The sequence below is a fragment of the Homarus americanus genome, unplaced genomic scaffold (assembly GCF_018991925.1).
Source record: "Homarus americanus isolate GMGI-L3 unplaced genomic scaffold, GMGI_Hamer_2.0 scaffold48226, whole genome shotgun sequence".
NCBI classification, from domain to species: Eukaryota; Metazoa; Arthropoda; class Malacostraca; order Decapoda; family Nephropidae; genus Homarus; species Homarus americanus.
The window spans coordinates 531,075-545,655 of record NW_024730579.1 but is presented as its reverse complement, the minus strand read 5'-3'; the positions used below and the strand labels follow the sequence as shown (position 1 = coordinate 545,655).

The 14,581-nt window shown below is 39.9% G+C and overlaps 1 protein-coding gene and 1 long non-coding RNA gene across 3 annotated transcripts; both read right to left on the bottom strand.

The window, feature by feature from the left end:
* Positions 1–4,915: 4,915 nt before the first annotated feature.
* LOC121867046 lies at positions 4,916–14,167 on the bottom strand. 2 transcript variants are annotated; one of them, XM_042366805.1, is made up of 3 exons: positions 13,983–14,167; positions 5,984–6,072; positions 4,916–5,340 (listed from the first exon to the last, which is right to left on the bottom strand). In XM_042366805.1, exons 1-3 carry the CDS (start codon positions 13,988–13,990, stop codon positions 5,198–5,200), a joined length of 240 nt encoding a protein of 79 aa, XP_042222739.1. In that variant the 5' UTR covers positions 13,991–14,167; the 3' UTR covers positions 4,916–5,197. The 2 variants fall into 2 exon arrangements, with proteins under 2 accessions (XP_042222739.1, XP_042222738.1); XM_042366804.1 differs by lacking the exons at positions 4,916–5,340; positions 5,984–6,072 and adding exons at positions 9,214–9,834; positions 11,992–12,080 and having other exon boundaries at positions 13,983–14,143.
* Positions 9,854–11,347, bottom strand: LOC121867047. Its single transcript, XR_006089082.1, has 2 exons — positions 11,095–11,347; positions 9,854–10,782 (listed from the first exon to the last, which is right to left on the bottom strand). It is a non-coding gene; the product is annotated as an uncharacterized LOC121867047 (long non-coding RNA).
* Positions 14,168–14,581: the final 414 nt, after the last annotated feature.

Sequence of the window (14,581 nt, the reverse complement as noted above, 5' to 3'; positions counted from 1 at the left end):
TGTATCTACAGGTGGTGGTCGTGTTAAGAAGCCATAGTTGTCTATTATTTCATATCCATATTCCATGGTGAAAAATATGTCAAGTCATGTTTCTTGATTCTATGTCTGACGCAAGAGGAAATGATGAGACCAGTAATCGATTTAATGCCATAATAAATCTGCTTGGGTTCCTGAATGTAATGTTCTGTTGATTTAGAAATATTACATGAATTGGATGTGTAGTGGTGACGTGGCCATAGTGGAGGAGAGGCTAAAGTTTGCTTGATACTCTACTAAGGTTTGACCAGACCCCCTCAGTTTATAGCGTATCTCACTATACTGAGGCTTTCTTCTGTGTACTCTACTTACTTTCCTTGGGGGATTTTATATCTGAAAACGAAGTATATGCAAACTAAAACTTATTTAGCGTATCTGTTTATGTCAGGTTTGTAAATCCAGGGAGGAAAAGTCTTCCCATGGAGGTAAAGTCTTCCCATGGAGGTAAAGTCTTCCGAGGGAGGTAAAGTCTTCCCAGGGAGGTAAAGTCTTCCCAGGGAGGTAAAGTCTTCCCAGGGAGGTAAAGTCTTCCGAGGGAGGTAAAGTCTTCCCATGGAGGTAAAGTCTTCCCAGGGAGGTAAAGTCTTCCCAGGAGAGTCATCTTCAGAGGAGTCTTCAGAGACAGAACCTTTAGGATTCTTGGGAGTGAAGAAGTCTTCCCATGAATCTTCCAGAATTCTTCCATGGAGCCAGAATCTTCCCAGGGAGGTAAAGTCTTCCCAGGAGGGTAAGAATCTTCCAGGGAGGTAAAGTCTTCTAGGGAGGTAAGAGTCAATCTTCCCAGGGGAGTGGAATCTCCCCCAGGGAGGTAAAGTCTTCCCAGGGAGGTAAAGTCTTCCCAGGGAGGTAAAGTCTTCCTAGGGAGGTAAAGTCTTGAGAGGGGTAAGATTATCAATTCTGAGGATGACTTACCTGAGGCCTGGAGAGATGTCACTGGTAAGGTCGATGACGAGGGCGCGGCAGGGGGCCCTCACGTTGGTCCACAGTCCCTGCAGGAGATGATCAGGGGGAGGATCGAGGGAGAAGATCCACTCCAGCCCCACCACCACCACCCCCACCACACCCGACACCCGCCTGGCAGGTTAACGATGCGTTGAATATAAGATTTAATTCAATATTATTAACATAAACTCATTTCGGTAACCTCAACTCTTAGATTTAAAACGTAAGACTTAATTACTGATCAGCCTTAATTACTGATCGGCCTTAATTACTGATCAGCCTTAATTACTGATCAGCCTTAATTACTGATCGGCCTTAATTACTGATCGGCCTTAATTACTGATCCGGCTGATGAGGCTCCAGAGACTCAGAAGGTTGTGCTAAAGGGACATAAGAAACACACCTGATGATATGACACAGGACAGGTGAGTGCTGGTGGGTGGCAGCCAGCACTAGGTGACACCTGGCTAAGTGTTCCTCCACCACCTGGCTCACCAACACACTCACTCCCTCCACGGGGCAGCCAACAGAACCGCCCAAATCATCCATGGTGTCGCCCACTTGACTCTTGACAACAGGAGCCAGTAACAAGGCCACTAAGATGGTTGACAACATGATGACAAACTGCGAATTATCAACACCTTGGTTTTTACGATCTTAATGGCTATATTAACTGCAAGCCTTACTGTCGACATCACATCCTCTTAAGATAAAACTATAAATAAAAAATCGCGAAATTCTAAGTTGTAGTAACCTGTCTATTCGTGTGCGTGTGTGTGTGTGTGTGTGTGTGTGTGTGTGTATGTGTATTTATGTATGTCTGAATGTATGTATGTATGTGTGTGTGAACATACTCCTTGGTCTTTTTATGCTTTACATACATAGTTAATAGCAGCGTCACTAACTCATTCATGCTGAGAATCACTTAACTTTACCAGCCGTCGATACAACATTAACACCAAGAAGGTTTCGTTCAATAAATTACTCTCATCAAAAAATTGGTCTTCATTATGTAATTATTACCACCTTGAGATGTCCAGTAATATTAGTGTTTTATCAGGGTATAGACTCTCTCTCTCTCTCTCTCTCTCTCTCTCTCTCTCTCTCTCTCTCTCTCTCTTCCTTTCTTTACCCTGTTTGTCTGTTTTTCTGTCTGTCTGTCTCTGTCTGTCTGTCTGTCTCGCTGTCTGTCTGTTTGCCTGTCTGTCTCTCTGTCTGCCTGTCTCTCTGTCTGCCTGTCTCTCTGTCTGTCTGTCTGTTTGTCTGTCGTCTGCCTGTCTATGTCTCTCCGTCTCTTTCTTCCTTTCTCTCTCCCTCCCTCCCTCCCTCTGTCTGTCTGTCTGTCTCGCTGTCTGTCTGTTTGCCTGTCTGTCTCTCTGTCTGCCTGTCTCTCTGTCTGCCTGTCTCTCTGTCTGTCTGTCTGTTTGTCTGTCGTCTGCCTGTCTATGTCTCTCCGTCTCTTTCTTCCTTTCTCTCTCCCTCCCTCCCTCCCTGTCTGTCTGTCTGTCTGTCTGTCTGCCTCTATGTCTGCAAGATACTGGAACGAATTAGCAGAAGTTACAAGTTTGGGAACACGTAAGGAATAAATAGGAAGTAGAGAATAATAAGAAAAGAAAGAAATGAGGAATGGGAGTGAAAGATACGTCAAGGAGAGAGAGAGAGAGAGAGAGAGAGAGAGTTTACTTAAGTGGTTGAGACTAAAGGAGAAAATAGGAAGTATAACTAAAATAAGAATGAGTGTTTGACGTACAGGTGGATAAAGTAGGATGGATATAGAAGGATGGAGGTCAAGGATATACTAGAAGTGGATGTGAATGGATGAGGAAGAGAGTTTTGGGAAAGATGCGTTGCGGATGAGTGATGTTGCTGCTGGCGTGTATGAGGCGACAGGAATTGACATCATTTTTAGGTCGTTATAGCAGGACACATCTTTATAGCAGGAAGATTGACTGATTGATTGATTGACTGACTGACTGACTGACTGACTGAAACAAATGAAGACAGAATATGTTTGTATATTGACTCTTGTTATGTCACCCTGCATATACCTGGGAAAAAAAGGTTGAAACAGTGAGACAAGGACGAGAACGGGTGCTTTTTAGGCAGTATCTTGGGGGATAATATATAATAACTTGTAAACGTAAATCAGAATTTTGAGAAACTGGTGAGAAACTGAAACACGAGGTTAAAATAGTCAGCGACAAATGTGAAAATTTTAAATGTGGACAAAATTACCAATTAGCATTTTTTTTTACTTTGAAGCATCTGTTGTTTATACGATTATTACACTTGAAGTTTATTAGAATTTATTTACACCCTTTAGACGTGGAATTCCATGTATGTAGATATAACTCAGCAATTATGGTATGACTGTACTGTTCTAGACAGATGCCTGGACTCAACCTACCCACACGCGGCCGTCCTCCTCGTCAGCACTACACCACTCACGGGAGGAGACTGCACTGTCTCCCTTGTCACCAAACCTTATACCTCTACACAGAGGTGTCACACGCCACCACATTATAATTAATATAATTTAATAATAATACGAGTAATAATAAAAATATTGATGATGGTAAATGAATTCGTTATGATTTTGGTATTTCTGAAAGCTTTATTAGGATTTTGAAATGTACCTTTTCCTTGACTCTAAATTGTTTTCATGTGCATGTTGCGTTTTTTGGCGTAATCGGTTATTTTGCAAAATTCCCGGCATGCATATTGGTAATTTTGCAAAATAACTTACAAACAGGCGAACCAAAGTTAAAAAAAGAACAGGACCATTTAACTGTGTATCAGTCTACACGAGCCATCCCAACCTAACCTAACTTGACCTAACCTAACCTCTCACTTAACCTAACCATAAGGTTAGGTTAGTTTAGGTTGTCTGTTTGTAAGTTATTTTGCAAAATTACCAATATGCATGCCGGGAATTTTGCAAAATAACCGATTTCGCCAAAAAAGTAACATATATGCAAAAGGGTGCGCGCGCGCGTGTGCGTTTTTGTGTAAAGAGAAGTTTGAGTATAAAAAGATAACTATCAAACTATTTTAAGTGAAAGCCACCTCCTGAGGGCAGACGTTCACACAGTCTCACCGAGCCTACAGACATACATACGTGTAGCTCAGTAAGATAAAGACAGTCAGATGCCTCTCTAAGATGACACAAATAATCGTAATCCATCAGTTGGAAATAATCGTCTATAATCAGTGTGTTGTGTCACCAATGTTTACTTAAGTTAATCTAACCTTTCCATCATACATCCTGACCATAATACTGAGAGTTATTATCACCAGCACCCACACAAACGTATCTCTTAGTTCATCTTGTATTAATTACGTCAACATGTAAAAGTACTTATGTTTATTGACTTATAATAATATAGTTATGTCTGTTACTATCTGTACTATTACTTCTACAAGAATCCATTAGCCAAGGCCCCCAATACATCAAGATGCCTTATAGTTGGGTTGGTTCCTCTCTATACCTTGTGGACTCCGTGTGGGCTGTCGAGACTGTTAACTATAGTATACTCTTATAACTACGTGTGTATCTAAACCCTTACCAGCACCTTGCAATTTATTAAGAGATCTTACAGGTAACACAATGATAGTGACATATCTAAGTGTGTTACGAGATGCCTTTAAGTAGATTACCTAAGTGGGAATTACTGGTGAATCATCGTCGTAGTTACAACTCCAGCTTCCGTACCTTCCTACCCGCTCTTCTACATCGACCACAGAGCAGCTGTTAGACATGTAGTGCCGCAGTGTGGGATCTCACACGCCCACCCCACAGATGGCGTACACTCATATTTCAGTTGTGCTAAACAAACATACAATTGATAGGGTATAAATGTACTACTGTGTTTTACTGTATATGGCAGATAGTGATTTGTGAATGAGAAGGAAGTACAATAATTGATACAAAACACAGAAGACATCATCAGTTTTTATTAAGCCACATCACAGGTGATCATAACATCAGAGAAAATAGGAAACTGTGTCTTAGGTTTTATCTGGTGAAGAAGGTAACAGGTAGCTTCTGGTGGGGGGGGACGTACCTGACGAAGAGAAACCATGTGGGTTGTTCTGGGGACGACTGTGAGGCAGAATCAAAGAGGGAGAATATATTAGAGAGTTTTATGTAAGGATCAAGTAAGAGGCTGTCATAAGGTGCTGCCTGGTGTAGGATCAGGCAAAAGACATTATTATGGTCCTAATGATAGCCGCCACAGCACACATGATGAGGATAACGCAGGCAGTCTACATACGCCCTTGTGCAGATCTCGGGTACTCCGCAACACTCGTGATAGGGATGGATGTCGCATTCCACAAACCGTAAGTGGCAGTCGTTGTGGACTGAGGGAGACACGAGACACCACACAATTATTCTTCACATTATTTCATTCTATTTAGTTAAAAAATAAACTAGTACAAGTAGCAGTTAGGTTTTAATTGTGTTGAACAATTGGCGTTATGGCTAACAAATTTAGGATTTCAAATCAAGAAAAGTTTTGTGAAATGTTTAAACAAATTCTTTCACAATTTTGATTAACCAACTAAATGAAATTTAAGATGAGTAAAATTGAACTAAAATGGCCGCATTTAACGTGAAATAATTCACTGTGTTGACGAAGTTTATCATTAATTCTTATAGTTTAGGTTAGGGAGATGAAAATATTTTAGGTTAAGTTGTATTTATAAAATGTATTCAGATTTTTTTTTAGCATCTGTTTTTAATCTCTCCCCTGGAGAAAAACATATCCAGTTCTCAGAAAATTGTGTTGACTTTTAATATGAACTACAACTAATTTATAATCCTTTATGGCCGTTTAGTCACCATCACAGCCACAACAACCATACTCCTAGCTAGTAACACTATCACCAGTCACTATCACAGCCACAACAACCATACTACTAGCTAGAGTGACACTATCACCAATCACCATCACAACCACAACAACAACAGTCACTCAGCATCCGGTATCCCCTGGTCACTCACCTCTCCGGCCTGGCTCTAGACGACGACCCTGGACGGGGCTCGAGACGACAGCCACCAGCACCAGTGTAAACAGAAGCACTGCCCAGGACCTGACCACAAAGATAACATGTTTTAACTGCATTAGTCATAAATAGGTTATAAATAACACATACATTAATTAATTATTACCAAGTTGTCGTGAGTACTCGTATTGTATCTTATTTATACAAATATTTTCTTCTTTGATTTGAACATTAAGATTCATATTCTCGGAGATCGTAAGTTAGATATCCTCTTAAGTGAATATGTCTAAAGTATTCAATTTATTTGCTATTCAGAAAAGATAATTTTCAAGGAACGTATACCTAAATGGCCATGACACAAGTGATACTCTCATTACTTTAAGAAACACAAAATATTCCACACAGTGAAATCTGAAAAGTTCACATGGGAAAATTTTCCCTAACTGGATATGTTAGAGGGGCAAGTCGGTCTCTGTGACACGAAGATGAATGGTCAAAATCTCTTGTGTTAGTTTAATATAAACACGAGTATACTACACAGGGTCTTAAATAGGGAATAAACTCACCAGTTAAACTTGCACAACGTCACACGCGAGTGGAGTGGTTAAACCCTGCTTGCTCTGAGGTGCTGACTGTTTCTTTTATCTGTTTATACTACACAGATACAGATAATGCTATATATTGTTAATGCTGGCTGGGGCGTTGGACAGTAGTTCACCTGTGATCACTGAATTTACATTCACTGCCAGGCTTTCGATGTAACATTAACAATAATTAGTGAGGCAGGAAGTCCTCTTCCCTGCACGTTCTGTTTATAAATAATAGCAGCGGAGAATATAAATTAACCGAGTCCTTCTTGCTTCTCTCTTCAACTCAAATATGTGAAGTGGGTCAAACTGGGTTAATAAGACAATAGGTAATACTGTCACAGGTACAGTTATAAACCAGCACAGGTACAGATGTTAATGTATACCTGTTTGTTGATGTACTTGTACCTGAGCTGATCTATATACTACAGTAGCACAGGTTTGAGTACTGATAAAGTCTCTCACTTGCCTCATCAATGTCAATGTTATTAGTGTCGACTCTGTATCTGCTTTTTTCTGTCAAAATCAACTGTTTCAATATCAACATCAACTGCACAGGTACAGGTATACACTAACATGTACATATATACAAGTATTGATAAAGAAGTCTCATAACGGTACAAGTATACAAACGTTACTCACAGGATGAAAGTGTTAATATATTACGCTAGATACAATGATGGATTCTCAGAGGTTCATAAATTTAATCCCTCCCAAGTGGTGATGCGATAACACAACTCATTTGTATTATGGCAAAGATTTAAAAACAAAATATTTCTCTTGACAGATGTAGAGTGAGAGGCGATATGATGAAAATTTATAAATGGAAGTCGGGATTAAATAAAGTTTTTTTTTAGTTTAACAAATTTATTGGCAGAGCCTGTAGTACAGTTTGCCTATTCTGAGTAATTCAGTCAGGTCTTGACACTGAGGGTGGTATCACTCAGTGTCAAGACACTGAGAAGCTCGGGTGCAGGAACTCCGAAGGACTTGAGTCAGCGGAGGAGGTGGAGACGGAAACTGGAGGACTTGAAAACTTCACTGACGTGTGGTTTCCAATTTAGTTTGTTGTCTATGGTGACGCCGAGAAGCTTTGTGGAATCTACAACCTGGAGTGTGTTGGGACCTAAAGTAATGGAAGGGGGTAGGACAATGTCGGAGGAGAGGTTGATGTGCATAACCTTGGTCTTGGTATGGTTGATGGTGACGTGGTTGTAGGTGGCCCAGTTTTGGAGACTGTTCAATAAATCCTGAAGGGCGGTATAGTCGGGAGCAGAATTGTTGACGCTGATCTCAATGGTGGAGTCGTCGACATATTTTCAGCGAGCAGGGGTTTCTCTTAGGGCATCATTGATAAGCTTAAGGAAGCAGAGTGATCCCATCTTGGTGCCTTGGGGGACGCCACAGGTGAGTGACTGAAAGGTGGAGACAGCCCCTCGGAAGTGTACAGCTTGGCGTCGGTCACTGAGGAAGTCTGTAAGCCATGGTATAAGACTTCTCCAAAGCCCGAGGTCAATTGCTTTGTTGATGATTAAATTGTGGTCGACTAGGTCGAATGCTTTAGTGAACTCAATGAAGGCGACAGCTATAGACATTTTTCGTTTCTCGAGATGGCGGTATATGTAATCGAGAAAGCTGACAAGACAGTGAGTGGTGGATGAAGTTTTCATATTGCCAAACTGCTGAGGATCTACGACTCCTGCTTCTACATAATTTTTTGTTCTCAATCTTGGGATTATAAACTATATTTAAATGCTCGGCATTCCTAAGGGGGAGACTTTTCACCTATGGAATTTCGCTGAACCTGTGTTAATGGTCTGTGAAATTTTATGAAGGATTATAATTGAAAACACAAATTTATGCACTCTTATCTTTTTTATGTACATTATAGATGGTGGCTTAGCGTTATTGTAGTATATAATTCTAAAGGGTTAGGTTATGTCACAAAGTGTATTTGAAAATGTAATTTACAGAATTCGACATAAACAACAGATGCCGTAATTATCATGTAGTGGCATTATCGTAAACACTTGTTTGAATCTAAGTCTGAAGATAATTGTGAATTATGGAATCTGGTGTGTGTGGGACTTGAACACCATCAGTAACCGGTAGAGATAGTGGTGGTGGTTGAGATAGAGACGCAGGAAGACTTACTGAATACAATAGTGAGATATTGGTTGTTGGAGAATGCAAGAAAGTCTCTCTCTCTCTCTCTCTCTAGAACTCAGTAGTAACGTTGTTGTTATATTGTTATGCACAGTTACATGTGGTCTATCTCCCAACACACGGCCGTCTTCCGCGCCACCACTCACACGAAGGCTGGCGGGTGAAGAAATTTAAGATGCGTTACTGACAAAAAATCATAATCCATCAGTTGGAAATAATCGTCTATAATCAGTGTGTTGTGTCACCAATGTTCACTTAAGTTAAGCTGATTTTTCCATCATACATCCTGACCGTAATGCTGCGAGTTATTATGACCAGCACACACAAAAACGTATCTCTTAGTTCATCTTGTATTAATTACGTCAACAAGAATACAACTGTTAGGGTAGAAATGTGCTACTGAGTCTTACTGTACACGGTTAGGGAAAAGTGATTTGAGAATGAGAAGGAAGTACGATAAATGATACAAAACACACAAGACATCATCAGTTTTTATTAAGCCACATCACAGGTGATCATAACATCAGAGAAAATAGGAAACTGTGTCTTAAGTTTTATCTGGTGAAGAAGGTAACATGTAGCTTCTGGTGGGGGGGGACGTACCTGACGAAGAGAAACCATGTGGGTTGTTCTGGGGACGACTGTGAGGCAGAATCAAAGAGGGAGAATATATTAGAGAGTTTTATGTAAGGATCAAGTAAGAGGCTGTCATAAGGTGCTGTCTGGTGTTGGATCAACAAGGATGATATGTCTAGCGAGCGATGCCACAGCACAGGTGACTGAACTCATAACCGCGTTCACCATTATCCTGAAGGTCTGTAAAATTGGGAAGGCACAGATGGTCGGCCGCCACAGCATGGGTGATTGGGTGATTCATTACAGTTTACAAACGACCTGCTACAGATTTCGGGCACAGTTTGTCGGCGGCCACAACACTCGTGATACGGTGGACGATCGCAGATCACCGTCACCCTGTTGCAGTACTCGGGGATTCCAGGCCCGCCGGTATAGGGAGGCAATGTTGGCACGATGCCACAACACTCGTGAAGAGGCACTGAAGTGCAGTCCACCCTCACAAACTGGCAGTACTCGGGGACTGAGGGAGAGACACCACATCACTTTCACAATATAATCTTCACATCATATCAATTTTTTTAACATAAAACTTATCATACTCGTATAGGTTAAGTTACATTACATAAAGATACAGATAAAGAAAGGAATACAAACAGTATATGTAATTTTTTTTCTATTTGTCTGTTAAACAAAAGACAAAATCATGCGGCTGCAAAACTTATAAGCTTTAGTCTATAAACAGTTTTGAGGAAAATTTTGTAAACAAATTCTTCCAGACAATTTAGATGTTGATCCCCAGAAGATGTTGACCAAGTAACTGAGATTTAAGGTCAGGAAAATTAAAATAAAATGGCCGCCTTTTTTGACTTCAAAGTGAAATGGTTGACAGTGTTGACGAAGTTAATCATTAATTCTTGCGTTTAAGAAGATGAGAATATCTTACGTTAGGTTGTCGTCATAAAGTGTATCTTGAAAAACTGTTAGCATGTTACAAACTTTTTATCGCGGAGGAAAAAGAAACACACATATGAAATCACTCTTAATATGAACTGCAACTAATTTATAATCATATATGAATTTTGTCATCATCACAGCCACAACAACCTTACCCGTAGCTAGTAACACTATCACCAGTCATCATCACAGTAACAACAACTTTACCCGTAGCTAGTAACACTATCACCAGTCATCATCACAGTAACAACAACCTTACCCGTAGCTAGTAACACTATCACCAGTCATCATCACAGTAACAACAACCTTACCCGTAGCTAGTAACACTATCACTAGTCATCATCACAGCCACAACAACTTTACCCGTAGCTAGTAACACTATCACCAGTCACCATCACAGTAACAACAACTTTACCCGTAGCTAGTAACACTATCACCAGTCATCATCACAGTAACAACAACCTTACCCGTAGCTAGTAACACTATCACCAGTCATCATCACAGTAACAACAACCTTACCCTTAGCTAGTAACACTATCACCAGTCATCATCACAGCCGAAACAACTTTACCCGTAGCTAGTAACACTATCACCAGTCATCATCACAGTAACAACAACTTTACCCGTAGCTAGTAACACTATCACCAGTCATCATCACAGCCACAACAACTTTACCCGTAGCTAGTAACACTATCACCAGTCATCATCACAGTAACAACAACCTTACCCGTAGCTAGTAACACTATCACCAGTCATCATCACAGCCACAACAACCATACCCGTAGCTAGTAACACTATCACCAGTCATCATCACAGTAACAACAACCTTACCCGTAGCTAGTAACACTATCACCAGTCATCATCACAGTAACAACAACCTTACCCGTAGCTAGTAACACTATCACCAGTCACCATCACAGTAACAACAACTTTACCCGTAGCTAGTAACACTATCACCAGTCATCATCACAGCCACAACAACTTTACCCGTTGCTAGTAACACTATCACCAGTCATCATCACAGTAACAACAACCTTACCCGTAGCTAGTAACACTATCACCAGTCACCATCACAGCCACAACAACTCACAGTCATCATCACAGTACCCGTAGCTAGTAACACTATCACCAGTCATCATCACAGTAACAACAACTTACCCGTAGCTAGTAACACTATCACCAGTCATCATCACAGTAACAACAACCTTACCCGTAGCTAGTAACACTATCACCAGTCACCATCACAGTAACAACAACTTTACCCGTAGCTAGTAACACTATCACCAGTCATCATCACAGCCACAACAACTTTACCCGTTGCTAGTAACACTATCACCAGTCATCATCACAGTAACAACAACCTTACCCGTAGCTAGTAACACTATCACCAGTCATCATCACAACCACAACAACTTTACCCGTTGCTAGTAACACTATCACCAGTCATCATCACAGTAACAACAACCTTACCCGTAGCTAGTAACACTATCACCAGTCACCATCACAGTATCAACAACCTAACCCGTAGCTAGCAACACTATCACCAGTCATCATCACAGTAACAACAACCATACTCCTAGCTAGAGTGACACTATCACAAGTCACCATCACAGCCACAACAACCATAATCTTAGCCAGAGTGACACTATCACTAGTCACCATCACAGCCACAACAACAATAGTCACACAGTGTCCGGCATCCCAAGGCCCCCTGGTCACTCACCCCTCCGGCCTGGCTTTAGACGACGACCCTGGACGGGTCTCGAGACGACAGCCACCAGCACCAGTGTAAACAGAAGCACTGCCCAGGACCTGACCACAAAGATAACATGTTTTAACTGTATTAAGTCATAAATAGGTTATAAATAACACATACAATAATTAATTATTACTCAGTTATCGTGATTACTCGTATTTCATCTTATTTATTCAAATATTTTCGCATTTGTTTGAACTTTTAGATTCAGATTCTCGGAGATCGTAAGTTGGATATCCTCTTAAATGAATACAGTATGTCTAGAAAGTTCAGTTTATTTACTATTCAGAAAATAGAATTTTCAAGGATTATAGGTTAATTAATTTATTAAATGGGCGTAAGATGGCAATGTAACTAACTGTCCATGACACAAATGATATTCTCATTTATTTTAGAAATATAAAATATTCCACACAGTGAAATCTGAAAAGTTCACATGGGAAAATTTTCCCTAACTGGATATGTTAGAGGGGCAAGTCGGTCTCTGTGACACGAAGATGAATGGTCAAAATCTCTTGTGTTAGTTTAATATAAACACGAGTATACTACACAGGGTCTTAAATAGGGAATAAACTCACCAGTTAAACTTGCACAACGTCACACGCGAGTGGAGTGGTTAAACCCTGCTTGCTCTGAGGTGCTGACTGTTTCTTTTATCTGTTTATACTACACAGATACAGATAATGCTATATATTGTTAATGCTGGCTGGGGCGTTGGACAGTAGTTCACCTGTGATCACTGAATTTACATTCACTGCCAGGCTTTCGATGTAACATAAACAATAATTAGTGAGGCAGGAAGTCCTCTTCCCTGCACGTTCTGTTTATAAATAATAGCAGCGGAGAATAAGAATTAACCGAGTCCTTCTTGCTTCTCTCTTCAACTCAAATATGTGAAGTGGGTCAAACTGGGTTAATAAGACCACAGGTAATACTGTCACAGGTACAGTTATAAACCAGCACAGGTACAGATGTTAATGTATACCTGTTTGTTGATGTACTTGTACCTGAGCTGATCTATATACTACAGTAGCACAGGTTTGAGTACTGATAAAGCCTCTCACTTGCCTCATCAATGTCAATGTTATTGGTGTCGACTCTGTATCTGCTTTTTTCTGTCAAAATCAACTGTTTCAATATCAACATCAACTGCACAGGTACAGGTATACACTAACATGTACATATATACAAGTATTGATAAAGAAGTCTCATAACGGTACAAGTATACAAACGTTACTCACAGGATGAAAGTGTTAATATATTACGCTAGATACAATGATGGATTCTCAGAGGTTCATAAATTTAATCCCTCCCATGTGGTGATGCGATAACACAACTCATTTGTGTTATGGCAAAGATTTAAAAACAAAATATTTCTCTTGACAGATGTAGAGTGAGAGGCGATATGATGAAAATTTATAAATGGAAGTCGGGATTAAATAAAGGTGATATAACTAAGGTACTTAATATATAAATTCAGGAGTGAACACGTAACAATGGTTTTAATGAGACAAATTTAAATTTAGGCAGTAATTAGGTAAACAGTAGTTGTGGATGAGTGGAACAAACTACTAAACTTCATTATTAACTCGGACTAGTTGGGAAGCTTCAAATATAGGTGGATAAATAATGTGAATGATATGGGCTGCCTAATACAGTTTCCTACACTTTTATGTTCTTAGGTTTCTTAGGTTCTTAACAACACTAGTAATAACGAGAGTTTTCGCCCATCTAGCTTTACCCCCCTCCACCTGCTGCAACAATGGTAAAGTTACACTACAATGCTGATGTTTTGATCCACAAATTGTTCGTCGGTGAAGTTACAAGTACAGTGAAGTTAAACAACATTCAGTAAACACTCGGCTGTACTCGTGGTAAAGACAGCATGTACAGTGCAGCTCCAGACAGCTCACGAGTTCACGATAAAGACGTAGTGAATAGGTGAAGAATTATCTTACCTGTTCATGGTGACTGTGTTGTTATCTTTCTGCTGGGTCGATCTAGATTCTAGACAGAATAATTAACTGAGAGGCGAGGAGAACCCGCGGACTACAGAGGAGGATGGTAGGTGGTGCTGCCCCTGTCTTGGAGCACACTGTATGCCAGTATAACCTTGACGCGGTTAGCTTATATCTGCCTTGCTGTTCTCTTGTGCGAATCACTCTAGGAAAAGAAACAAGAATTGGGTTTTCCCAGGTTATTCACTAACTGGATCAATCAGGAAACGGCAGAACTTCATGTGTCGCCACACACACACACAATATATATATATATATATATATATATATATATATATATATATATATATATATATATATATATATATATATATATATATATATATATATATATATATATATATATATATATATATATATATATATATATATATATATATATATATATAAATAATTAACGGTTTAATGAAAGAGCATACCAGCCAGAAAGCTGAAAATATACAGTTACATAATTGGGGAATGGGTTTCGATTTACAAATAATACACAAGTAACACAAGTGATACAAATACGATATATGATAACTAGATGGGGAAAAGCT

What these genes read in the sequence shown, in the direction of transcription:
- LOC121867046 (XM_042366804.1), bottom strand. An exon ending in TCTAAAGCCAGGCCGGAGGG is followed by an intron (nt 9,835 to 11,991) that starts GTGAGTGACCAG and finishes TCTCTCCCTCAG; the next exon opens with TCCCCGAGTACTGCCAGTTT.